This window comes from Aythya fuligula, chromosome 2 (assembly GCF_009819795.1).
Source record: "Aythya fuligula isolate bAytFul2 chromosome 2, bAytFul2.pri, whole genome shotgun sequence".
In the NCBI taxonomy this organism is placed as follows: Eukaryota; Metazoa; Chordata; class Aves; order Anseriformes; family Anatidae; genus Aythya; species Aythya fuligula.
This window is the reverse complement of record NC_045560.1, coordinates 535,724-561,127: the sequence shown is the minus strand read 5'-3', so window position 1 is coordinate 561,127 and position 25,404 is coordinate 535,724. Positions and strand designations below refer to the sequence as shown.

Below are 25,404 nucleotides of genomic sequence, written 5' to 3'. Positions count from 1 at the left end.
CTTGTCTGTTTCAGGGGGGTTGGAGTTGGATGATCTTTAAGGTCCCTCCCAACCCCAACCATTCTATGACTCTATGATCCTTCACCCAGTGTGCAATAAGCCAATTCGCACGCACTCAGGAGAGATATTGCTTTTATTCAGGCCTCAGAGCTCGGTGCACTTTCCACAGATCAAGCACAGCCGATGTCGACTTCCTGGCTCCATGGAGACATGAAATTCATGACTATTCTAGCGATCTAATACAAATTCATTCTAATCTACTTGAGTTTTGTGCTCATGTGGCATCATTCTTAATGGCTCCTTTTCAGGAACTTCTGCGCATGCCTTCCTTTCTGTGGGGGTCCTTGGTGGTGTTCCCCGATGAAGCACCCTAACCCCTTTTATCCATCAATGGCCACATGTCACCGAAGCACAACCTCAGGCTACTTGCTCTTGGCAACTTTCCTTGGTTTCTCCCAGAAGGAGCATTCTGTCCCTGATCAAAGGGAGCCTAGGTTACAAGTTAAACATATTTCTTGTCCTGTACTACATATATGATAACTGATTAAAGGGAAGGTCCATAAAAATAGACAATTCCTCTTCGTTTCCAAGGGAGAGTTGGTTCCATTACACTGGGACTTGGGGGTCCCGTCTGTGTGTGTGAACACCTGGTGGGGTGCCCAGAGCCAGGACACAAGGGCATGGGCACCGCTGGAGGCACAAGGACGCCCGCTGAGACATCAGGAAAGTCTTTTTTTGCTGTGCGGGTGTCTGAGCACTGGCACAGGCTGCCCAGAGCGGTGCTGGGGTCTCCATCCCTGGAGATGTCCAAAACCCAGTGGACACGGTCCTGGGCAGCTGGAGTGGTGTCCAGAGGGGCCTCCAGCCCCAGGCATTCAGTGACTCTGTGGTGCTGGGTGTTATAAATTGCCCCCTTAACTAATTTTCAGAGAGCATTGCATTAATAATAGAAAGGAATTTATTGAGCAAGCAACAGCAAGCAAAACAGCGCTGGGCAGCCGGGGAGTCTCGGCTCCGCCAACGGCGCGTGCCTCACCCCCGCCAGGGTCCCTTTTTATATCTTGGTAATTCCGGGATTACGCAGCACATCCTGGGATATTCTGCGACTGCGCGCACTGTTGCTAGGGGGTCGTCTCTGTCCCTCTGGTGGTCGTGAAGATGAAGGCCGTAGTCTTCCTCGGCGTTCTGGTTCAACTTCTTTTTTTATTTGGTCATGTTGGCCCAGCGTGAGACAGGAAGGCAGGATGTTGATACACTAGGTTAGCAACTTACCAGGAGATGGTTCCATGAGCTTTGCAGCAGGGTCTTTGAACAAAAGAGGCAACTGAGATGCAGAAGGAGAGAAGGGGAGGGGGTTCTCTTTTTTGTTACATTAAGCAAAAGAATTTTCATAGTGTCTAGCCAAGCATTATACAGCTCCTTACTTCAGCAGGCAGTTTTCGCAACTCCCGCTCCTCAAACAGAACTCCTTGTTTTTATAATACAAGACAACGAACAAACATTTATTGTGTATTACACTGGGATTCATCGCAGCCGTGCAATAACGAAACCCAGGGTAATCACAATAATGATGAGGACTATCAGCCCACAAGCCAGGAGAGCTGTCCTTCAGCTGAACCACTCCCTCTTCATCCTGCCTAAACTGTACCTCCACATGTGATACTCCACCTGCTCTTCTGTTAAATTGGGCTCCAGGTACATCTCATTGCTGTAGTACCTGTTCCCATTCGCCTGCACCATGCAGCGGACCATCCCCATCAGCTCTGCGACCTGCTGGTCCCGTTCGGCTCCAGTTGCCCGGTTGTTGAAGCCGCAGTACCTGTTCCCACACCTCTTGATCAGCTCACGGAGAGCTTTGTTGTCAGCACAGGACACATAGTCGTGCAGAGATCTCTCCCCCAGCTCTTCCGCGCGGGTGAATATGACAATCGTGTGCCCCAGAACATCAGCTCCAAAGATGTCCTGCAGTCTCTCTGCGGCCTTCGCCTTCTCCTGGGTGAATCGGCCCAGCTGGGTCACCAGCAGCAGCGCGTGGGGGCCCGGGGAGGACAGCCTGATGCACTGGATAATTTCTTGGTGCACCTCACTGCTTGCACCTTCGGGGTTGAAAATGTCGGCCGTGTCAACCACCGTGAAGTCCTTGCCGTCCCAGTGCCCCTGTGCTCTCGCACAGCTCACGGTCACTGGCTGGGTGGACAGCTTGGACTCAAAGACACGCTTCCCGAGGAGGGTGTTCCCCGTGGCGCTTTTCCCCTCCCCAGCTTTTCCGGCCAGGATCAGCCTCATCTCCTAGCCCCCGCCGACCCCGGGCAGCACGTGGACACGATGGATGGACACGGCCTGGCTGCGGAGACAAAAGCAGACACCCAGGGCTCCGTCAGCAGGCACCCAGATGCTGGAGGCTGAGGGGCTCTGTTTACCCCAGCTTTGGGAAGGGGTCGGGGGCTGCAGCTGGGTCAGGCTGCAGTGGCACCGGGACAAATGGGGTTGGAAAGCAGCAGAAAATAGTAAAAAGCAAAATAAAAGCCAGAACTGCGAGGTGCTGTGGGGAAACAGAGCAGCAAGGCAGACTCAGTGTGCGCAGGATCATGGGGGGGGCAGTGTGGTGGCAGGGACCCTCAGGGCAGTGACACTCCTGCAGCCGCGGACCCGCGTGGGGCTGAGCACGGTGCCCAGGGACTCCAACGGGCTGGGGCTGTGCCCACGCCGAGCAAGGGGAGGGAGGAGTGGGGAGAAGGGAAAGAGAGAGGAGGGGACAAGGGGAAGAGCCACTTCCCTGCCCCGCTGCCCTGTGCCAGGTCCCCAGGCACCCTCGGAGCCCTCCCCGCCGGCACGGAGCCTCGCAGCCCCTGGCCTCCCGCCCGTACCTTCCTGCACGTCCTGCGCTGGCGTTCGCCTTGTCCCCGTGGGACGCTCACAGCCACCAGGAAGTGACAGCGGTGACGGCCGGTGTCAGCCTGGAGACTGTGCTCATGCCACAAGGGCAGCACCGGCTCCTCCCGCACCAGCCCCCAGCTTGGTTTCGATTCTGTGCAGCCCTGGAGGTTCAGACAGCTCTAACGCTACCTCCTGTACTTCCTCCAGAAACAGTCCGGCCTCAGAGTTATTTAACTCCCGCGATGATCTGTGCTTAGTTTTCAAGCAGTTTCTCCTGCTGCTGGTGGGACTGGAGGCAGAGCCCTGACAGAAGAAGGGGCAGGAGACGAGGCAGCTGCAGCCTGCACCGCGGTCAGGGGCTGGGACGGACCCTGCACGCCTCTTAAGTGTTGCAAAGGTTGCAAGTGGCAAATTTCCCTGCCAGTACCTTGTACTTCTTTCTCCCCACACTCATGGTGCTCCCTGGCTCCGCAGGCACCTGCAGAGCTGGCAGTGAGAGCTCCGACCCCTGCTCCCACCCCCCCGGGGTCTCTCCGCCACAGGTCAGTGATCACAGCAAAGCATGAAACTGCAGAGAAGCGCAGAGCAGCCCGTGTTCCTGAAGGCAGGGAGGTGCGCATGAGAAATGGAGCCTGTGCCTGTGTGCAGCTCCACAGCACGTGAGCCTGGGGTCAGGGCACCTGCAGTGGGATGGCATCTCATCCTGTGTCACGGCACTTCCCTGTCAAAGCTCCTGGTGGTTTCAGATGCTCAGAACTGCTGCCACCAGGGCTATTTCTGCTGTCACGTACGTGTGACCGACCTGTCCCACCTGTCCCTAGGATGCTCTTTGCCCTGGGTCCTACCTCGGTGACGTGGATCCCCGAGAACCTGCGCATGTGGCTTCAATCCCCTGAGAAACAGCAGCAGCACCTGAGGGGCAGCAGGAAGAAGGGCTGGGTCCCTGCCAGTGTCCCTCGGTGTCCCTACTGGCCCATCACCCTGTGCCCCTTGTCCTTCACCCCTCCACCCCCGTGCCAGGCCAAGGTGGCTCCCCAAATCCCATGCCAGCCTGCGGGGACATGAGGTGATCTCAGCCCATGGCAGTGAGGGGAATGTGACCAGTTCTGTCCTCAACCTGCTGCCACCAGAGCTGCTCAGGGATGGGTCCCCTCTGCTGGGTGCTGCTCCCCTCTGCCCGGATGCTCTGCGCTCTCCTGGCAGCACCCGGGACTGCCCCACGGCTTGATGCAGGGGACGAGGGCATTTCCTGGGAGCCACTGCCTGGCTATGGCCCTGCGTGTCCCCAGGTCCGCAGCCGTCCCTGCAATGCCCTGGGCACATCCCTGGCATCGAGCTGGAGACAAAGCAGAAACCGCTCAGCAGCCGCAAGCTTTGTGCTGCAGTTTTGTGCCGAGAGGCACAGCCCATATGGGGACTGCGGTGCTGTTAGAGGGGGAATCGGCTGCTTGCCATGTTGTTAAGCAACACAATGCAATTACTTGAGAGAAGTAGTACAGCACAGTGTATTCTAGTTCTACTCTTGCTTCTAGCGCAAGAAGCGGTTGTACTGCCGGACAACTGCCCTCCAACCACCGAAGAACGCCTGCTGCAGAAAGCGCACAATGCGCGGGTTTGCTGCCACAATGAAGCAGCAGCAGCAGCACAGACACCGCATGTATCGCATGCACCTCAGCCCCTGCACACACTGTCTGATCAACCCCAGGATGCCGTATCCTTGTTGGCCCTGCAGCTGCTGCTCCACTTGCTTCGCGAGGCACTCGCACTTCTCTTCGAAATCCACGTCGCTGCGGCTGAGGAGCCGCGTGGCCTGGGAGTAGAGCTTGCTCGTGTAAGGGGTGTTCTGGTTCTCCTCCAGCACCTGCTGCACCAGCACCATCAGCTCCTCGACCTGGGCTTCGCGCTCAGCTCTGGCTGCCCGGTTGCTGAAGGCACAGTACCGTCCCCCGCAGACTTGCAGCAGCTCCCGCAGGGCGGCGTTGCTGGGGTGTGCCACGTAGTGCTGCAGTGAGCCGCCCCCCAGGTCCTCCTTGCGGGTGAAGAGGACGATGGTGTGCCTCGCAGCCTCGCGCCCCAGCACCCGCCACACTTGCTGGGTGGTTTCCTCATCCTCCTGCGTGAAGCGGCCCAGCTGGGTCACCAGCACCAGCACGTGCGGCCCCGGCGCCGACAGCAGCAGGCAGCGGGCAAGCTCGTAGCAGGACCGGGCGCTGTGCTCCGGTGAGTCAAACATGTTGGGGGTGTCGGTGACCACCACCTTATGGCCCCGCCAGAGCCGGCTCTCCTGGGCACACGTCTGTGTTATCGCCTGTGGCGCCAGGCGCGACTCGAAGGCCTCCCACCCCAGGATGGTGTTCCCCGTTGCGCTTTTCCCTGCACCGGTCTTCCCGACGAGTACCAGGCGCAGCTCCATGTGCTCCTGGGTCCCCTGGCCTGCTGGCATCAGTGAGGGGAAAGGCTCAGTAAGACAGCAGCAGCGTGTAAAGCACTGCCTGGGGTGGGTCATGCATGGAAACAGCCCGGCACAGGGGCACAGAGCTGCCTGTGCCACCCCGGGGATGCTCTTACCTCCCCAGGGATACCCGTGACACCCCAGGGATACCCGCACCATCCCAGGGATGCCTGTCCCCTCTCCACGTGCACGGCACTGCTTGGCACATGCCTGCTCTGTCCCCAAACCCACCCCCTCCCAGCAGGGAGATTGCCAGGAGAGCCCAGTCCCTGCGGTGCCTGCGGTGGCACGAGGACACCGATCCCCCCTGCGAGGGGGCTCTGGGGCAGGGCAGTGCCCGGCCCTTGCACCCTTACCGTGATCCTCCCAGGAGCCGCTGGCCATCATGCTCTGCCGCAGTGTCAGTGCAGGAAGGGTGATGCCAGAGCTGGGTCACAGGCTGCAGGGGGACAGAGAGCAAACACACGTGCAGGGTGAAGGCTTTCCCGCCGGGCTTGGGGGATAAGGGCGCTGGCAGGCTGTGACAAAGCCCTTGAGAAGGCCGAGCCTGCAGCGCCAGCCCAGCCAGCAGCAGGCTTAGCCATGCACCATTCGCCTGTAGGAGAGCAACGCCGGCTGCTCCCGATCCCTGCGTTCAGAAGCAGCCCCCCAGGGACCTGCTGCACGGTTTCTGCGCTGCTGAGCTGTGACTCTGGAGCCGCGCAGCGCACTGGGGAGCAAACCCGGTGAGCACCAAGCCCCTGCAACCTACCCACGGCTTCGGGTGCAGCAGTGTCCCTGGGCAGGAGGTGCCCGTGCCTGGCCCCAGCTTTTAGTTTTTGGCTGCGGGGGCGGGAGCTGAGTGCAGCAGGGCCAGGCACAAGGTTCACGGGGCGGGGGCTCTGCAAGGACAGCCCAGAAACACTCGTGGGAGGCACGGAGCTGTGGGGGGCGGTTTGCTGCATGCTCTGCGGGGCACACCCAGCCCCAGCTGCAGACACCGAGGGTCCGGCTCTGCTCCTGGGCTGCCTCCCCTCGGCCCCACGGTGACCTCTCCAAAAGCACTGGGAAAGCTCGGTCTGTGCAAATGAGGGAACGCATGGCCTGGAAATAAACCTCAGCGGTCATGAGGTTGACGAGACGATGAGGTGCAGCCTCCTACCAGAGGAGTTTTGGTCTGGTGCTCTTGCAAATACACCCGGAGGCTCCCTTTTCCACCCAGGCTGTGGTGTGTGAGGCCGCAGTCTCCTGAGCTGGGGACGTTTTGTGGCACAGCACAAACCGGTGTTCAACCCCTGCCCGGCCCCTCTGCTAAGCCCAGGTCCCTCGCAGGACGCAGGGAGCCCCCTCCTCCAGCCCCTGCATACCACAGCCCCAGCACGCTGCTCGTGCTTTGGACCGAGACACTCGAGCGCCACTTTGTGCTCGGGGCCCTCCATACAGGGCGGCAAGTCCGGAGCCCTGTGGGTGCCCGGGCACCCTCCACCCATGGCTCTGCGGTTCCCTGTGGCTGTGCAGTCCCCGTGGCACCGCGGTGTGCCTGTCTGCTCACCATCACCCGTGGGCACGCTGCCCCGCAGCTCCCCTGGATCTGCTGCTGGCGTTGGGCTGCGCGCCTCCTTCACGTCCCCTTCCTGCTCCCCAGCCCCCTCCTGGGACGCTTTTACTTTCGCTCTGTCCGCGAACCTCCCGTGCTCCTGCTTCAGGCACCTCCTCGCCCCCCTCCTCATCCCCGCAGGGGCTCGGGCACTCTTCCACTCTTCCTCCCCATCCTCTTCCTCTCGGCCGCACGTCCCCAGCCCGGCCAGCTCGGGATGCCCGCGGGGCTGCCCGTGGCTGCTGGGGGGTCCGCACGGTGTCTGCTGGGGGGCTCTGGGGGGGTCCTGGCGCAGAGCTGCCGTGCCATAGCCACGGGGCAGCCGCCACCAGGGTCCAGCCTCGCCCACGGGTGCTCCAGCACGGGGGGCACCGCTCCGGGACGCACGGCGCAGCCCCGGTCCCGTTCCCGTGTTCGCCCACTGACCGGAGTCCAACCCGCAGACCCCGGTGCCGCCCGGTCCCGGTCCCCCGGCGGTTCCCTGACCTGCTTGGCTCCGGTACCCTCCGGTCCCCCAAAGCCGCCGGGACCGGGAGTGGCGCCCGGGTGCGCAGCAGCGGCCGCGGAGCTCCCGGAGTGGAGCCGCGACCTCCTGCGTCGGTGCGGGGAACGGCACCGGGAGCCGGGCACCGGGGGTCAGGGACACCGGGGGTCGGGGACACCGGCGCTGGGACCTGGGGTCACCGGGACATTGCGGCACTGCGTGTCACCGGGGGCACTGGGGGCACCGGGACACGGGGATCTGTGACAGGGATATGGGGCTGGAGACGTTGGGGCATGGGGACACCGGGTGTCAGGGACATGGGGACCTGGGAACATTGGGACACAGGGATCTGTGACACAGGGACATTGGGAATGGGGACATCGGGACATGGGGACGCTGGGTGTCAGGGACATGGGGACCTGGGGGCATCAGGACACAGGGATCTGTGACACAGGGACATGGGGACTGGGGATACTGGGACATGAGGACACTGGGAGTCAGGGATATGGGGACCTGGGGACATTGAGACACCGGGACCTGTGACACAGGGACATTGGGAATGGGGACATTGGGACACAGGGACCTGTGACACAGGGACATGGAGACCAGGGATATAAGGACATGGGGACACCGGGTGTCATAGACATGGGGACCTGGGAACATTGGGACACAGGGATCTGAGACACAGGGACATTGGGAATGGGGACATCGGGACAAGGGGACGCTGGGTGTCAGGGACATGGGGACTTGGGGGCATAGCTACACAGGGATCTGTGACACAGGGACATGGGGACTGGGGATGCTGGGACACGAGGACACTGGGAGTCAGGGACATGGGGACCCGGGGACATTGAGACACCGGGACCTGTGACACAGGGACATTGGGAATGGGGACATTGGGACACAGGGACCTGTGACACAGGGACATTGGGAATGGGGACACAGGGGGACACTGGGACACCGGGTGTCAGGAACCTCTGGCCGCAGGGAGCAGCGCCATGGCAGCGACTGCCCAGCCGGCAGCTCGGGGAGGTGGAGAAGAGCTCCTGACATCTCGGGAACGTGGCCAGAGGGACCCCAAAGGCTTCAGCCTCTGAAGCCCGGGGACACCCAAGGACAAGCACAAGAGCCAGGGGCTGCCAAGGCAAGGCTTGACATTAAATGGGTCATGGGTCCCACCCGGAGCAGATCTCCACGCTGCAGCCCCCCCATGGGTGGAGGAGCCCCCGGTGGAGCAGGTGGATGTGGCCTGGAGGAGGCCGCGGCCCATGGAGAGCCCCCGCAGGATTAATGATGATTATTGAGTGATCTCCCTGACCTTATCCCAAACCCTGAGCCCTTTCTGTTGTATTTTCCCCCTTTCCCTTTGAGGAGGGGGAGTGAGAGAGGGGCTGTGGTGGGGCTGAGCGGCCCCGCAGGGTCAAAGCAGCACACCCCGGCCTCGTGGTGAGCACCAGAGGAGCAGCAGGGGCTGTGAGCCCGTCCCCCCCCTACGCTCGGGGATTTGTGGCTGCCTCGGATCCGCTCCTGCCCCCGGCCACATAAGCAGCAGGGGAGGCCATGAGGAGGGGACACAGGAGCAGAGCCAGGAGCCCTCTGTCACGTTATCCCCACGCTCTTGGCACAGCTCAGGGCTCACCGCACCCGGCAGGACACTCGGCATGAGCCCGTGGAGCGGTGCTGGCTGCTGTGCCAAGCCCACGTGCTGGGGTGTCCCTGCTCCCGGCCGGCATCCTCAGCATCCATCCGTGTTTTGGGGGCAGTGGAGGATCTGCAGGAGCCAGCTGGGGATGCAGCACTCGCTCTGCTGACCGCTGTGCCGAGGCTGGCCGAGCCCTGCAGCAGCGACAGCCGCTGGCCTGGGTAAGGGCAGGATGGGGGCAACACGTGCAAGGGGCAAGGCTGAGCTGGGAACGGGGTCCCCGGCACACTTGGGGCCATTGCTCACCCCTGGAGCAGCTCCGTCCTTGGTGAGCATCCCCGGGCAGCAGCCAGGAGAGGCAGTGACGTTCTGGAGGGCCCCGGGAAGGCGCAGGCGAGCCCTCACGAAACTCCCCGGGTTCCCAGCAAGATGGAGACGCGGTGTTTTCCAAGCGCAATTAATTTAATTCATACACATCAGCGGTACCTGCATTTCCACACACGTAGTGGCGAAGGGAGGAGTGGGCGGAGGACGGGGCGGGGGTCACTTTGTGCAGCTCTTCGCAGGGGGCTTTGCCTTTTGCCAGGACGGCGAGAAAACACCGGCGGGCAGGGGCACGGCACCCCCACGGCACCGGGGCTGGGCCCAGCACCCTCCTCGTGGTAGCGGGCTGGGTGGGGGCACTGCGGGGAAAGGGCTTCCCTGGGGGGGCTGCACCGTGTGTGGCGGGGTGCAGGAGGTGCCATGGGCACGGATGGACCTGTGCGAGGGGAGCAGGGGGCAGTGGGGCACGGCGGGGCTCTGCAGGAGGGGATCCAGCTCCCTCGGGAGCCGGTGGCAGCCAGGACGGTGCCGTCACCGGGAGCTGGGGCCGGGCGAGGTGTCAGCTCCCCCCCGGTAGCTGCACGCTCGCTCTGCCCCGATGCACGGCGTCGCCCTGTGAAGGAGGGCAGGGAGTGCTCGCAAGCCCAGCATCATCCCATGGTGAGCGGCGCAGTGCGAAGGGCAGCAGCAGCAGCAAGCGACGGCAGAAGCAGCTGATTTTCTGGTGCGGGAGAGGGGCACCCACCCTGGATTCAGCCACCAGTGCTGAGTCCTGCCTCGCCCCAGGGAGCTTGCCAAGCACTGTCCCGGTTTGGGGCGCTGGGTGGAGCGCACAGACGGGGACCCTGCGGAGGGCAGGGGTGGCCGCTGACCCCCAGCAGCACCCGGGATCAGCCCGCAAACCCCGTGGCTTCAGAGGGGACACAGGGTTTGCACGGTGCCACGTGCCGCAGGGCTCTGGCGCAGCCACTTCCCCTTCTCTGGTGCCACGGGCGGGCTCGGCAAACACGGGGCTCCTCTGCTTGTGCCTGGGGTGGCAGAGCAGGGCATGGGCAGAGATTTCCCCTCCTGGCTGTGGCTCACCTCTCCTGGCTGCCTGCTCCGCCACCACGGCTGTGGGCTCCACACCGGGGCCTCCGTGCTGCCCGGGCTGGGGTCTCTGCCTCTCCGCAGCCGGCTGCAGCCCCCGCCTCGGTCCCTCCTCCAGGCCGGAGCTGCCGCTGCTGCTCCTTGGGAAGCAGTCTGCACCCGTGAGCTTTGCGTTTTACTTTATTTTTATTTTGCCTGATTTCTGCGCTACTCGGGGCTCTGCGCAGTGCTGGGACGAGCCTCCGCCGCCTCCTCTTGCAGCCCCTCTCCCCAGCGCGGTGGGCAGCACGCGGCGCTGCGGCTCCTTCCCTGCAGAGCACAGGGGGCGAGATCCGGCTCTGCTCTGGTGCTCGTGGCCATCATTCCCTGGGCGAGAAGCACACGGAGGTGTTACCTGCGAGCAGCAGCACCAGCCTGGGCCGGGGGGGGACACGGGGAGCGTGGGGAGCACAGGGGCGCATGGGGAGCGTGCAGCGGGGGAGCCCTGCCCTGGGGAAACCTCCCCGCTCCTCCTCCTCGCCCTGGCCCAGGGGTTTCACCTGTGGCCCTGGTGTGCACCAGGCTGCAGAGGATGGACGGGGAGGAAGCCCCACAGAGAAAACCACCTCAGGGAATATCACCACAGGGAATATCACCACAGGGAATATCACCACAGGGAATACCACCACCATTTCCAGGGCCGGCTGCAGCGCTTGGCTCCTCCTGCTGCCCTGGGGGGCAACAGGCATCCGGCAGGCACAGATCAGCCTGCGAGCGCCTGATGCAGGGCACCGGAGGCAGCCAGGGCTGGCGGGAGCAGCCTCGTGATGGTCAGGAGAGGAACTCCAGCAGGAAGAGCGCAGCAAGCACCCGGGGGTGCCCACGCAGAGTTGGGGCTGATCACCCCGCAGGGGCTCACCAGTGGTTTCTCACACCAAGGGATGGGCACGCGCCCCGAGCCCCTGGAGAGGCCACTAACAGCTCCAAGCCCCCCAGGCAGCACCCCCAGGTGCAGGGCAGTGCCCGGAGGGGGACCACAGGGTGGGGAGAGCCCCGTGGGGCAGGAGAGCGGTGCAGGCAGCGCTGGGTGGGGGTCCCGGTGCGCGGGGGGCTCACGTGTGGGCGTTCTCTGCCCCGTGGCTCCGCTGGTGCGCGGTGAGGTTGACCTTCTGGGCGAAGCTCTTGCCGCACTGGGCGCAGGAGAAGGGGGTCTCGCCCGTGTGGGTGCGCTGGTGGATCTTCAGGGAGCCCTTCTGGCTGAAGCTCTTGCCGCAGTCGGGGCAGGCGAAGGGCCGCTCGCCGGTGTGGGTGCGCTGGTGCGTGGCCAGGCTGCTCCGGCAGCTGAAGCCCTTCCCGCACCGGGCGCAGGCGAAGGGGCCGCTCGCCGCCCCGGGGCCGCCGGCCTCCTCATGCGGCTCCGGCCGCGGCGAGCGGCTGCTGGCGGCGGCGGTGGCCGCACCGGGCCCGTCCTCGGCGTCCGCAGCGGGCCGGTCCTCGGCGTGGGTGCGCTGGTGGTTGAGGAGGAAGCGCTGCTCACGGAAGCGCTTCCCGCAGCGCCCGCAGGAGAAGGGCTTCTCGCCGCTGTGGATGCGCTGGTGGGTGAGCAGGTTCTGCTTGAGGCTGAAGCTCTTCTGGCAGACGCCGCACTGGTAGGGGCGCTCCCCGGTGTGGATGCGCTGGTGGATGATGAGGTTGTGCTTGAGGCTGAAGGCCTTGCCGCACTCGGCGCAGATGAAGGCGCGCTCCCCGGCGTGGTGCTTCTGGTGCCGGGCGAGGCTGGGCTGCTGGCCGAAGCATTCCCCGCACAGGATGCACTTGAACTCCTTCCCGGCCTCCTCCTCCTCCGCCTGGCTGTGGATCACCAGCGCCTTCTCGTCCCCGAAGCCCTCCTCGCCGCCGGGGAAGGCGAAGGGGTTCTCGCCCGTGGGCGAGGCCAGGTCCGTCATGGGCGCGCGCTGCCCGGCTCACGGCGCCCGCATCGCAGCCCTGGGGGGCACAGAGAGGGGCGGCTGCGGCTCCCCAGCACCACACCGGGGCTGCCACCGCCCCCCAAGACCCCCAAAACCCCCGGGACCCCCGGGACCCCCGGACACCGCCCGCTGCGAGCGCACCCGAGGGCGGCGGAAGGGGCCGGGACCGTGCGCCCTCGTGGCTGGGGGGGGGGGCCGCCCGCCTCCGCCGCTCCCCCCGGGGCTGCGGGGCCACGCCTGGCCCTGGGGGGGCCCGGAACCGTGCAGGGAGAGGGGGGGGGCTCCAAGCTCGGCGATAAGGGGGGTCCCACGCCATCCCCCCCCCCCCAGCAGGCGGCCCCGCGCTGGGGCCGGGCTGCGCCGCATTGCGCCTCGGCGCCGCGCTGCCGCACCGCCCCCCCGGGCCGTGCCGTGCCGAGCCGTGCCGGACCCCCCCGGGACCCCTCCATACACACACGGAGGGGCCTCCCCCGCCCCGATTTCCTTCCCCCCTGCCCAGCCCCGCCGCCGACCTGCCCGGCCCCGTTGGGTTTTGCTCCGTTCCGCCGCTCGCCGCCGCCGCCGCCCGGCTCTTTGTGGCCCCGCTGGCTCCTCCTGCCCGCCTGACGCGCAGGCACCGCCGCCGCTCCTGCCCCGGCCCGCCCGGCCCTGCCCCGGCCCCGCTCCCGCAGCCCCCGCTCGGCTCCGTCCCGGGGTCCCCTTCTCCGTTCTCGTCCCCGTCCCCCCGGGGCCCGTCGGGGAACAAAGGGGTCGCGCCTCGCCGCCCGAACAAAGGGGCCGGGGCTCGCGGTGCTGCGCCCCCGGGGGGCAGTGGAGGCTGCGGGGGGCTCGTGGTGGGGGCAGCACGGTGCTGGCTGAGGGGCAGGGGCTGCACGGGACCCCCGGGATCCCGCTGAGACCCCCCGGGGCTGCGTGGAGACGATTGGGACCCCCTGGTTCCTGCTCAATCCCCCTGGGGCTGCGTGGAGCTGAACTGAACGCCCCCAGTCCCCTCTCACCCCATGGGGCTATATGGAGCTAAATCAGCCCCCCCCCCCCCAGTCCCCACTGACCCCCCTGGGGCTGTGTGGAGCCAAACTGGGCCCCCCCAGTCCCCTCTCACCCCCAAAGGGCTGCATGGAGCCGAACTGAACCCGCCCGGCCCCCCACTCCCCCCAGGGCTACATGGAGCCAAACTGGGCCCCCCTAGTCCCTGTTCACCCCCGCAGGGCTGCATGGAGCCGAACTGGCCCCCCGCTCACCCCATGGAGCTATATGGAGCTAAACCAGGCCCCCCCAGTCCCCATATACCCTCCTGGGGCTGCATGGAGCCAAACTGGGCCTCCCCGTAGTGCTGGAAGCTGCACCGGGGGTGCCACATTGGGGGTCTTGGCCCCTCAGTGCCCGGGTGTGGGCGGCCAGGAGCAAAGCACCGGCACGAGGCGAGGCTGGAGGAAGCCCCGGGACCGCGTGCGGCCACGGAAGGGCTCTGTGGGACCAGCGGGGGCACGAGGATGTGTGGAAGCCCTGCAGCAGCCAAGGCACCACGTGCCAGCCCCGCACGGGGACAAAGAGCAGCCACCCCGGCCCCTCCACGGGGAGCACAAAGGGCAGCGGGGTGCAGGGACCCCTGACCCCAGCGGGGGAAGCCTTGCTCTGCCAGCCGTGCCCGGGGTCTCGCTGCTCGGGGTCCCGGGGTCCCGGCACGGCTGGGAGCAGGCCCTGGGTGCAGGCTGCAGCTTGCTGGTGCTGCGCACGCCGCCGTGGGTGGGTTGGGTTGGGTTGGGCTGGGTTGGGGCAGCCGCTGCGGATTCCTACGGGGCCGTTGCCCAGACCTGCCTCAGCGGGGCTGGGCCGTGCGGCAGCCGCCTCGTGCATGGGAGCAAACCCTGCCCTGAGCATCAGCACGGCACAACGGGGGTTTATCGGGGGCTGGAGGGGTCGGGGGGTATCGCCACCAGCCTGGCGTGGAGCCCTGGGGGAGGCCAGCGCGAGGAGCAAAGTCGTGGTTTTGCAGCAGAAGGCGGAAAATTCCAGCGAGCTCGGGGTGTATCCGAAAGTGATTGCGCGGCACGGCGGCGGGGAGTATGTGAGGCTGATAAGGGGAAGGGCCCGCTGCCCCAAAATAAGGAGGGTAGCTGAGGAAAACAGGATGAGCAGCGCGAAATCGGTAAAAACGAGAAGTCTAGTCATGAGAGAAGAAGGAAAAAGAAAAAAAAAAAGAAAAGGAGGAATTCATGGCTGGTCAAATAAAATTGTACCTATAAGGTATAGAAGGGCGTGGAGTGGGCTGTGACCCTGTAGTACTCAGCCAGTGAGGATATGGGAGAAATCAGGTGTCAGGAAATAGGGGATATAGGGTTATGGTGAGCTTTTGCTGTGCTCCTGCTTGCAGGACGCCCGCCTTTGCAATTGTGAATAAAATAGCTTCACGGAAGGTCGTGTCTGAGCAAAATATTGATTTTTCTCACACCATTTTCTCACACTGATTTGAAACCTGCAGCGGTGGAAGGAGCAGAGGGGTCTCAGAACTGGCTGGTCACCGGGAAACGGGCCCACGAACGGAACAAAACACGAGGCAGCGAAGGGCAGGGGGAAAAGGGCTGGGCAGAATCCTGGCTTTAACGGGCACGGCCAGCCCGCGGCCCCACGGGCTCTGCCGACAGCCCCCAGCATTTCCCCTTTCGCTGCCGAGGGTTTTGCTGAGAGCTGCAGAACCCAGGAAGTCGGCTGCAGGCAGCACGGCCCCAAGTTCAGCTGCAACAGCCCGCGGGGAGCAGAGCACAGGAGGGGATGGAGGGTATGAGGGGTGCCCCAGGACCCCAGCTCTGCCCCGCAGCCCCTCTGCAAGGCCTCGGTGCCGGTGGTTTGGTGGGGAAGGAGGCACGAGGCCGGGGAGCAGCTCTCACCCCGAGGATGGGGAATAGCTCGAGGCTGGGCCAGAAATTCAACTCCCTTTCCCCGGCCCCCCCCCTCGCAGCGCAGATCGCGGTACCGCCGCGACGCTTCCCGGGAAGGAGGAGGAGGCAGGAGCCTGCTGTGAGAAAGCTTTTATTTTAAATAACCTCAAAAAAATAGAATTGCAAGGACCTGAAATGTTGCTGGAGCGTGATGCTAGGCGGAGGGGAGAGGGCGGCGTTGTCTGCCAGAGGGGAGAGAGCAGAGCCGAGCGCTGCGGGCTGGACGCCCACCCCCTCTGCCCGGGGACGGCTCGGGTGCCAGGGACCCCATGCCCGGCAGCTGCCGCCCCTCGCACGGCCCCGCCACCACCGCCTGGATGCGTTGTTAATTAAGAGTGCCTTAACGAGGCTGCGGCTCTGGCAGGGACCGTACCGGTGTCCCCTCGGTGTGATGGCGAGCTGGCACAGCCACAGCTGGCAGGATCTGCCCAAGCCCTATGGGGCAGAGAGGCCGGGGGCCGTGCAGATCGGGCACCGCCTGCTCCAGCGGGGCTGCCCGGGGCCGTGTCCAGGCGGTTTGAACACCCCTGGGGATGGAGACCCCCCCAACGCCCTGCGTGGCCTGCGCCAAGGCTGGGGCACCGCAGGGCGAGAGGCGTTTCCCGACGCTGCAGGCCCGGGTTGCACCCCCAAAACGCAGGGGGAGGAGCCCCCCAGGAGAGCGCGGCACCGCACCCCAGGCACCGCTAACAGCATCCGAGGTTTTCAGTGAAGGTCTTTGCCAAACCATTGTAGCAAGGAGGCTCTGCAGCCGAGCGAAGCGAGATAGGGTTCTACTGCCATAGCTGGGGCTGAGGACTACGCGGCTCGTGGCGCCTGAGGGGGCGCAGCGGGCGGAGATTCGTTTCCCCTTCGAATGCGAAGCGCGCTTCCAAGCGGGAGCAGCTTGCAGGCCAGCGGTTCCCACCCCGAAAGCTCTGCCCCCGCAGCCCTGCCCGCCCAAGCAGCCGCCCCGCTTGCAGCCCGGGAGCGCGAGCGTGGCCGCGGGGCAGCGCCGGGTGGGCTGCAGCCACCGCTCCCCCCCCCCGCCCCGGCGCTCCCGGGTTCTCTATGCAGAATTAGGTGAGTACCAGAAAGAGGTGCTAGTCAGAAAGGTTATCCACAGAGCAAGAACAGAAGCAGAAGCTACATTCCCCGACCCACCCCCCCATATATCACCCTGTATGACCCCTCCGGGCTCGGAGGAGACGCTTATCTTATCCGCGGTCCGTTGCGGAGGCGGCGGTGAGGCAGGGCCCGCGGTGACCACCGGCACCCGGCTGCGCCGAGGCTTTCCCCACCGCCGGCTCCTCCGCCCCAGCCGTGAAGCCGCAGGCTCCGGCCCGAGCCCCGCCACCCGGGGACCTCATTGCGGGGTCCCCACGAGGCTGGGAGTGACCCGGTACCGCGCTGCGGCGGCTCGCTCACCTCCACCACCGAGCTGCAGATCCTCTGCCCACACCGGCGGGCAGCCGACAGCGGGGCTCGGCTCCCCGTCCCAAAATCGTCCCGCGGAAGGACGCCCAGTCCCAAAAGGGCTCTGGCAGAAGCTCTGGGCCCGCCGAGGCCCCTCTGTGCCCCGCGCCGGGGTCTGCGCGTCGCAGGACTGCAGCCCCCGGGGGAGCCCGGAGGCAGGGCCCAGCAGACGCGCCTCTGCCCGGCCTCCTGCTCGGCTTCCGAGCCGCCGCGCAGGATCCTCGGCTCCTCGCCGCCCCTTCGCCGTCCGACTCCTGGCAGGCAGCCGCCGGCAGAACCCGGCAGCGCAGCCCCGGCAGTGCCTCCTGCTCCTCAGCTCCACCCGCTTTACACATTTGGTATGTTCACAAGACAGAAAACGCGCACGCGGCGTCCGAGTCCAGTACTGCTTCCTGACCAGTTCGCTGCACCCACCGCCACCTCCGGGGTGCTCGCAACGAGCGTCCTGACGCCGTGAGCCGCCGCCATCCTCTCCCGAGCCCCCGCCGCGTCCCGGGAGCCCCCCCCAGGTTCCGACTCGCAGCTCGCCCTGCGTCAGCCCCTTTCAGCCTCGGCGCCGTCCCCGTTTGGTCAGCAGTCGGCTCCCAGCGTGAGCTCCCCCCTGTGCAGGTTTGGTGTCCGTAGTGCCAGAGCAGTGAGGCCCAGTCCCTCGCTCGGACGGGTTGGTGGCAGCCCGCGCGGGCGCGTTACAAGCAGCTGGGGCACGGCGAGGTTTTCTCTTCGCCGTGCGCTCTCTCAGGCACTCTCAGCACTCTCTTGTCCTCGAAGCTCCTGCCGCAGCCGCCGTACTTGCACCAGATCTCGGCGCGGCAGTCGTGCTGGGGCTTCAGCAGCAGCTGCCTCTGGCTCACGCAGTCGGCGCAGCAGCACTGCGGCTGCAGGGGCGGCTTCCCGGCCAGCCCTTCCCCACCCTCAGCGCATTTACAGGGGCACTGCCCCGCGGGAGCCTCCTGCGGGTGGTGCGAGCCGGGCACCAGGTGCTGGTCTTCCTGCATCAGCTGCAGAAGGATGTCAGCCGCCCCGGATGGGCTCTCCGCCCTGTTGGGGGGCTGCGCTCCCGGCCGAAGCTCTTCTCGAGGCAGCGAGCCCTGGGCGGCGCCGCGGGAGCAAGGGGGCAGCAGCACGCCGGGCGGCGCCGAGCCCTTCCCCAGGGGAGCGCCGGCGTCAGGCTGGTCGCGGTGCGCGGGGCAGGTGCCCTCGCAGCAGGAGGGCGGCACGCCGCCCGTGTGCGTCCTGCGGTGCCGCAGGAGGTGCGCCTTCTGGCTGAAGCCCTTGCCGCACTCGGCGCAGTGGAAGGGGCGCTCGCCGGTGTGGGTCCGCTGGTGAACGGCCAGGTTCACCTTCTGGCGGAAGCGCTTCCCGCACTCGGCGCAGGCGTGCGGCCGCTCGCCGGCGTGGCCCTGCCGGTGCAGCTGCAGCTCCCCGTGCTCCTCGAAGGACTCCCCGCAGAGCGAGCAGGGGTAGGGGCTGCCGGGGTGCGCCTGCAGGCTGGGGGGCGTCTGGCCCGGGCCCGGCTCGCTCTGGGGCTGCTCCACCACGTGCACGCGCTGGTGGACCCTGAGGGAGAGCTTGCTCTTGAAGCGCTTGGGGCACTCGAGGCAGGTGAAGGGCTGCCTGCCCGAGTGGGTCTTCTGGTGGGCGATGAGGTTGGGCTTCTGGGCGAAGCGCTTGCCGCACTGGGTGCAGGCGAAGGGGCGCTCGCCGGTGTGGGTGCGGTAGTGGGTGACCAGGTTTCCCTTCTGGTTGAAGCGGCGGCCGCAGACGCCGCAGGTGAAGGGGCGCTCGCCCGTGTGGATGCGCTGGTGCGTCACCAGGTTGGTCTTGAGGCTGAAGCGCTTCCCGCAGACGTCGCAGCGGTAGGGCCCCCGGCCCCGGTGGTTCTGGCGGTGCTTCACCAGCCGCTCGTACTGCACGAAGCTCCTCCCGCACTCGGGGCACAGCCAGGCCCTGCCGTCCAGATCCTTCTCCTGGGGAGACTTGGCGGACAGCTCGTCCCCGGAGCTCTTATCGTGCTCGGGGCACTGGAAGGCCTTCTGCCCCACGTGGGTCTTCTGGTGGGCCACCAGGGAGAGCCAGAGGCCGAAGCTGTTGCCGCACTGGTTGCAGATGAAGGGCTTCTCGGCCCCGGGGGTGGGCGGCGCGGGGGCTGCGCCCTCCCCGAGGACGGGCTGCACCCCCAGGTGCCCCAGGAGGTGCGGGCCGGGGCTGAAGCCGGCGGCGCAGCCGGCAGGAGCCTCCGCCCCAGGGCCGTGCTGCGGCCGGAGCAGGGCCACCTTCGGGCAAAAGCCCTCCCCGCACTGCACGCAGGGGAAGGCCTGCTCCCCCAGCGGGGCCTGCTGGTGGGGCAGGAGCTGCTCCTTCGGGGGGAAGCCCTTCTCGGTGCACGAGTACAGCTCTTGGTTTTCGGGGATCTTCGGGACCGGCAGCGGCGGCATGGGGCTGAAGGCGGCGTCCTGCTCGGGGCCCCCGGGCTGCAGCAGGGTGGGGGCGGCCCCGAAAGGCAGGGTGGGAGCAGGACCCCGGCCCGGGCACCTCCGCTGGCGAGGGGCGTGCGTCTTCTGGTGGGCTTTGAGGGACACCTTGTCCTTGAAGCACTTCTGGCACTGCCCGCAGGGGTAGGGGCGGACGTCGGTGTGGGTGCTCTGGTGGGTCACCAGGTTGGTCTTCTGGGTGAAGCGCTTGCCGCACTGCGTGCAGGCGAAGGGGCGCTCGCCGGTGTGCACGCGGTAGTGGGTGACCAGGTTGGTCTTCTGGTTGAAGCTGCGGCCGCAGAGGAAGCAGGTGAAGGGGCGCTCGCCCGTGTGGATGCGGCGGTGGGTGATGAGGTTGGGCTTCTGGCGGAAGCTCTTGCCGCACTCGGGGCAGACGAAGGGGGTGTCGTCCTGGTAGCTGCGGGGCGGGGCGCGCAGCTTGGGCTTGCCGGAGGCGCCGTCCTCCTGCTCGCCCCCGGCCAGCGCCTTCTCGTTGGCGGCGTGGATGCGCTGGTGGGCCAGCAGGTTGGCCTTCTGGCTGAAGCTCTTGCCGCACTGCGTGCAGGGGAAGGGGCGCTCCCCCGTGTGCACGCGGCGGTGGGTCAGCAGGTTGGGCCGCTGGCTGAAGCTCTTGCCGCAGTCCCCGCAGCGGTAGGGCTTCTCCCCGGTGTGGATCCTCTCGTGGGTGATGAGGCTCTGCTTCTGGCGGAAGCCCTTCCCGCACTGGGCGCAGCGGAAGGGGCCGTTGCCGAGCTGGGGGGCCCAGCAGGCCACCCGGGACGGGAGCGGGCTGAGGCTGGGGGCCCCGTCCCGCTCCACGCCCGCCCGCTCGGGCGCGCGCTGCCCGCCGTGGAACCAGCGGCCCGAGCCGCCGGCGCCCGCCGGGTACAGCTCCAGCGAGCCCGCGGCGACCCCGGGCTTCTCGTCGGGCTGCTCCACTTTGCTCGTTCGCCCGGGCTCAACTAGATTCCAAAAAAGATTCAAGACATCCATTTCAGAGGCCTCGGGCGCCGTTCAGAGCGCCCTAACCACCCGGGGAGGGGGCAGAACCCTTCCGGAGCCCCTTCCACCCGTGGCAAATGGCCAAAATTTTCCCCTAACCAGCCCAAAACGGCTGCTGATGGCCCCGCAGGACCAACTTTCCCTGCCAAGGCCAACTGCCAACCACTGCGAAGCCCCCGCAGGGCCGGGGGAAGCACCTACCTGCACACGGGCTCACGAGGATCTTGCTGTCCTCCTGCATTGTCTGGCCTTCGGGGAACGGCTCCTCCGACTGTTTAATACCGAACAAGCCACCGGGCTTGAAAAATCTGTAGCCTGGTTGAAGGGATAAGAGCTGGTCACCATGAACTGTCACACTGCAAAACATGCATTCGGCAGACACATCATTATGCGGGGAGATTGCCTGCGTTAATTCACAAATCAGCTAAAATTAACCGAGCCTCGGGGCGCTGCTTTCATCTATTTTTAAGCCGCCGCTGCCTGGAGTGTAATTAAAGATAAAAAGCAACCCCAGCCCCAGCCTCCCTCCTCCTGGCAGCGTGTGCGCTCCAGCCAGAGGTGGGCGAGAGCCCCCTGCCCTGCAACGCGGCGCCCCTGCGGAGCCCCCCACCCCGCCTCACCCCGGCACCCTCAGCCCCCGCCCGGCGCTTCCACGGGAGGATTTCAAAGGCTCCCCCAGGAATGCCACCGGCGCGGCCCCAACCCCAAAGCAGGAGCAAAGCCTCCACCTGCAGCAGGGCGCGGGCTGCCCCACCTGCCTGCGGCGAGGGCGGGGGGTTTCCTCCTCCTCCTCCTCCTCCTCCCCCCGCCCCGTGCCACATCTGCACGGGTTTAGGAACGGATCCTGCACCCCCCCGGGGGACGCCCCCGGCCCTCACCTGTGCAGGGGTCGGAGGGGATCTCTGCGCCCGCCGCATCCAGCTCATGGCCAGCCCTGGGCACCTCGTTCAGCCTGGGGTAAGGGAGCAGGTTCAGGACGTGGGCAGGCTGCTCCAGGAGAGAGGGGAAGCGTTTCAGCGGCTGGCCCTGGCCGTTTTGGGGTCACTTTTTCCTTTTTTTATTATTTTTTATTTTTGCTTTTCACCAGGCGGGAGGCGTGCGGCAGCTCCCACATGCTCCCATGGGGCTGGGGCGCTGGGAGGTGTCGCAGCGGTCTGGAGCCATCCCCAACTCCCCCCCCGATCCCTTTTAGCACCCCAAAACTCCCCAAAAAGCTCAGGACCACCCATCCAGGGCCGGGACCCAAGAGGGAAAGCCCCGAGCAGCTCCTTTGGGGGATCCTGGCGCCCTTTCCACCCCCCCCACGGGGCTCCCCTCGTCCTCCCCCGGCGCTCCAAGTGGGCTTGGCAGGAGCAGGAGGAGAGCAGATGGCAGCCGGCGGCGAGCCCCGGCGCCTGTCACAACTTCCCCGAGTGCCAATCCCAAAAGGAAAACCTCGCGCGGGGTCCGCGGGGCCGAGAGCAGCCCCCGGCGACCAGAGGAGGAGGAGAAAAGCACCGGGGGGGGGCAGCTCCTGACCCCCAAAAGGACCCCGGGAGGCCGCCGGGCGGCACAAAAGGCAAGGCCGGGCTCCCCCCGCCCCGCGCGCTGCAGCCCTCGGGGCACGGCGGATCCCCGGGGACCCCTCATTTCCCCCCCACCCCCCCACCCCAAAACCTACCTGGGGAGCCCCCCCGGCGGACATGGTGCCCCTGGGGGCCGTGGGGCGCGGGGCGGCAGCGGCAGCCGTGTCCTCCCCCTCCAGCTTCCAGGGCGGGCTCGGCTCTTCCCCAACTTCCTCCAAATGGCTGCTGCGGGGCCCTGCGGGAGCGGAGGGGAGCGGTGAGCGCGGCGGCGGCGGCGGCGGCGGGGGGGGGGCACGGCGGGAGCCCCCCAACCTCCTCCTCTTCCTCCTCCTCCTCCTCCTCTTCCTCCTGCGAGCTCTCCGAGGGGGGAAGGAAGGAGCCAGCCCCGGGGTCTGGCCCGAGTTCAGCGCCTGTGTTTACAGGAAAGCCTCCCCGCGGCCCGCGCGCCGAGCGCTGCCGGGAGTTGTAGTCCTGCAGCTGGGTGTGGAGGGGGGGGGGGGGAGAAACTGCGGCCCCGCAGCTCCGGGTTAAAACCCATTTGGGGTTTGGGGGGGGTCCCCGAGCCGGCCCCGCAGCCCTGAGCACGTTTTGGGGTGGTTGGGGGTGGCTGTCGTGGGGGGAGCAGCCCCTGTCCGTGCCCCTGCCAAGGGGAGGGCTGCAGGGTGGGGGGTGTGATGGCTGCAGCACCCCAGCAGGGCCCCCCCTTTTCTCTATCCCTTTTTTTTTTTCTCCTTTCTGCCCCATTTTTCGGGCCGCCAGGGCTCGGATTCGCCCCGACTGACGCGGCCAGCACCAGATCGGGGCATTCACTCCTCGCAGCACCCGAGGGGGCAGCGCGGTGTCCCCAAGCAGTGCCCAGGGCGGGACGGATCCCACAGAACCCAAAAGCCACCCCGGGGTGCAGGGACCCCCCCAATGGGCAACAACGGGGCGAGGAATCGGCCCCCCCACGGGATTTGGTGTGGAAACGGCCGGCGGAGAGCTGGGGGAGCAGCTGTGGGAGGAGGGGGTGGCACCGGGGGGTGACACCGGGGGGGTGGCACCGGGGGGGTGGCACCGGGGGTCCCCACAGCGACCTCGGGGACCTCTCCCCGTGTGGTTTGGGGGGGGGGGTTGATGGGCCCCCAGCCTCTTTTGGGATCATTTTTGGGGCTCTGGTTGGAGCCGCCCCTGGCAGCTCGCCGGGACCGAGGCCTGGGACTGGGAGAGGTGTGCCCAGGGTGATGCCAGGCACCAGTATCGCGATACTGGGAGCTACTGGGAGCTACTGGTGTCACGACACCGAGGGACTCACTGCTAGGTGCTGGTATCGCGATACTGAGTACCTGTTATTAGCCACCGGTATCGTGATACTGGGAGACTCATCATTAGGCACTGGTATTGTGATATTGAGGGGCTCACTGTTAGCCAGCGGTATCGCGATATTGAGCACCCAAGCGTTAGCCATCGGTATCGTGACACCGAGGACCCACTGTGAGCCACGGGTATCGTGACACCAAGGGATCCACTGCTAGGCACTGGTATTGTGATACTGAGCGATTCACCGTTAGCCACCGGTATCATGACACCAAGGGACCCACCGTTAGGCAGTGGTATCGCGATATTGAGCACCCATCAGCCACTGCTATCACGATTCTGCAGGACCCAGCGTCAGGCACTGGTACGATACTGGGAGACTCTATCATGATACTGGGTGACTCTGTCGTGATGCTGGGTGACTCACCGTTAGGCACTGGTATCGTGAAACTGAGCCCCCAGTGTTACTCAGCGTTATCACGACACTGAGCACCCATTTGCCATCGGTATCACGACTTTGGGGACCTGGCGTCAGGCACTGGTATGATACTGGGTGACTCTGTATCGTGATACTGGGTGACTCTATCGCGATATGAAGGACCCACCGTCAGCCACTGCTACCTCAACACCGCGGGATTCACCATTAGCCCCCGCTATCGCGACAGCAGCTGACTCACCGCCACCCCCAGTACCGTTATCGCGACATCGATCCCCCCGTTCCCCCTCTATCACCCCCCACCCCCCCCAGCCGGTACCGGGCCGCCCCCGGCCACACACGGGGGCCGCGGGGGGGCCTCGGGGTTTCCGCTCCGGCAGCCGCAGGCCCGGGGGCTCCGGGGGCGGGCGGGGGCGGCGGCTCCGCGATATGGGGGGCGCGGGACCCCTCCCCCCGCCGCCCCCCCCCCCTTCCCGGGCCCCGTTCCTCGCCCCCCCCCCCCCAGGCCCCGGGGCCGCCTCCCCGGGGGACTCACGGCCGCCGGCGTCCCGCGGCGTGCTGACGTCGCCGCGGCGTGCTGACGTCGCCGCGGCGCGGTGACGCCGCCGCGACGATGACGTCAGCGCGGCGGCGACGCCGGCTGGATGTGGGAGGGGGAAAGGGGAGGGGGAGGGGGTAAAGCCGCGCCCGCCGCGGGGGCTGCTGGGAGTTGTAGTTCTCGCCCGCCCGCCCGCCACAGCACTTCCGGGTCACCGCGTGACCCGCGGCGGCACCCCCCCTGCCCTCCGAGGGGCGGGCCGGAAGTAGCGCGCGGTACCATAGAGCGCACGGCTAGAGCGGCGCTACCATCGAGTTGCCCGCTGTGTGCTAGAGCGCCCCCTGCCGGCCCCCGCAGTCCTCCCCCGTTACCCCCCCCGGGCGGTACCGGGGGCGCCGAGCCCCTGCCCCTGCCCCTGCCCCTGCCCGGGCGGGGGGGCGACCCCCAGTACCCCCCCGTTAACCCCCGGTACCCCCCGGTAACCCCCCCGGTACCCCCCAGTACCCCCTAGGTGCCCCCCAGTAACCCCCAGCACCCCCCCGTTATTCCCCGGTGCCCCCCGGTACACCCCAGTACCCCCCGTTATTCCCCCATTACCCCCCCATACCCCCTGGGTACCCCCCGTACCCCTTTGGTACCCCCCAGAACCCCCCCGTTATTCCCCTGTTACCCCCCAATACCCCCTGGGTACCCCCCAGTACCCCCCCAGTACTCTCCTGTTACCCCCCATTACCCCCCCATTACCCCCCAGTACCCCCAATTATTCCCCTGTTACCCCCCAATACCCCCTGGGTACCCCCAGTTATCCCCCGTTACCCCCCCAGTACCCCTCAGTACCCCTCGGTACCCCCATTACCCCCCAGAACCCCCCCGTTATTCCCCCGTTACCCCCCAATACCCCCTGGGTACCCCCCATTACCCCCCCCATTACCTCCCCAGTATCCCCCATTACCCCCCAGTACCCTCTGGTACCCCCCATTATTCCCCTGTTACCCCCCAATACCCCCTAGGTACCCCCCGGTACCCCCCCATTAACCCCTGTTACCCCCCCAGTACCTCCCCGTTATTCCCCCATTACCCCCCAATACCCCCTGGGTACCCCCCAGTACCTCCCCGTAACTCCCCATTACATCCCCATTACCCCCTGGTACCCCCTGGATACCCCCCGTTACCCCCCCATTACCCCCTGTTACCCTCCAGTACCCCCTAGGTACCCCCCATTACACCCACCATTACCCCCCATTACCCCCATTACCCCCCATTACCCCCCATTACCCCCCAGTACCCCCCACTACCCATTCGGCACCCC

General features: G+C 66.3%; 3 protein-coding genes across 3 annotated transcripts; all 3 read right to left on the bottom strand.

Moving 5' to 3' along the window:
- Positions 1-1,475: 1,475 nt before the first annotated feature.
- On the bottom strand, positions 1,476-2,305 carry LOC116486875 (GTPase IMAP family member 1-like). The gene has a single exon (XM_032183402.1). The coding sequence runs from the start codon at positions 2,284-2,286 to the stop codon at positions 1,609-1,611; it is 678 nt and encodes a 225-aa protein (XP_032039293.1). The 5' UTR covers positions 2,287-2,305; the 3' UTR covers positions 1,476-1,608.
- A 2,100-nt stretch (positions 2,306-4,405) lies between these two features.
- LOC116486729 (GTPase IMAP family member 1-like) lies at positions 4,406-5,960 on the bottom strand. Its single transcript, XM_032183172.1, has 3 exons — positions 5,918-5,960; positions 5,686-5,768; positions 4,406-5,310 (listed from the first exon to the last, which is right to left on the bottom strand). Exons 2-3 carry the CDS (start codon positions 5,714-5,716, stop codon positions 4,406-4,408), a joined length of 936 nt encoding a protein of 311 aa, XP_032039063.1. The 5' UTR covers positions 5,717-5,768; positions 5,918-5,960.
- Positions 5,961-9,474: 3,514 nt separating this feature from the next.
- On the bottom strand, positions 9,475-24,118 carry LOC116486727 (zinc finger protein 585A-like). Its single transcript, XM_032183169.1, has 7 exons — positions 24,093-24,118; positions 21,921-22,060; positions 21,139-21,247; positions 20,462-20,575; positions 17,482-20,220; positions 11,540-12,386; positions 9,475-10,810 (listed from the first exon to the last, which is right to left on the bottom strand). The coding sequence occupies exons 2-7, from the start codon at positions 21,942-21,944 to the stop codon at positions 10,804-10,806; spliced, it is 3,840 nt and encodes a 1,279-aa protein (XP_032039060.1). The 5' UTR covers positions 21,945-22,060; positions 24,093-24,118; the 3' UTR covers positions 9,475-10,803.
- Between the last annotated feature and the right edge of the window lie 1,286 nt (positions 24,119-25,404).

Excerpts from the sequence above, each read along its gene's own strand:
- LOC116486875 (XM_032183402.1), bottom strand. The coding sequence starts at position 2,286 with ATGAGGCTGATCCTGGCCGGAAAAGCTGGGGAGGGGAAAAGCGCCACG.
- LOC116486729 (XM_032183172.1), bottom strand. The coding sequence starts at position 5,716 with ATGATGGCCAGCGGCTCCTGGGAGGATCACG. Across the intron at positions 5,311-5,685 it reads CGGCTCCTGGGAGGATCACG|GCCAGGGGACCCAGGAGCAC; the intron begins GTAAGGGTGCAA and ends TGATGCCAGCAG.
- LOC116486727 (XM_032183169.1), bottom strand. The coding sequence starts at position 21,944 with ATGTCCGCCGGGGGGGCTCCCCAG. Across the intron at positions 21,248-21,920 it reads CCGCCGGGGGGGCTCCCCAG|CCTGCCCACGTCCTGAACCT; the intron begins GTAGGTTTTGGG and ends CTCCTGGAGCAG. Across the intron at positions 12,387-17,481 it reads AACCTCGCCGTGCCCCAGCT|CCGGGCAGCGCGCGCCCATG; the intron begins GCTTGTAACGCG and ends GGGCGCCGTGAG.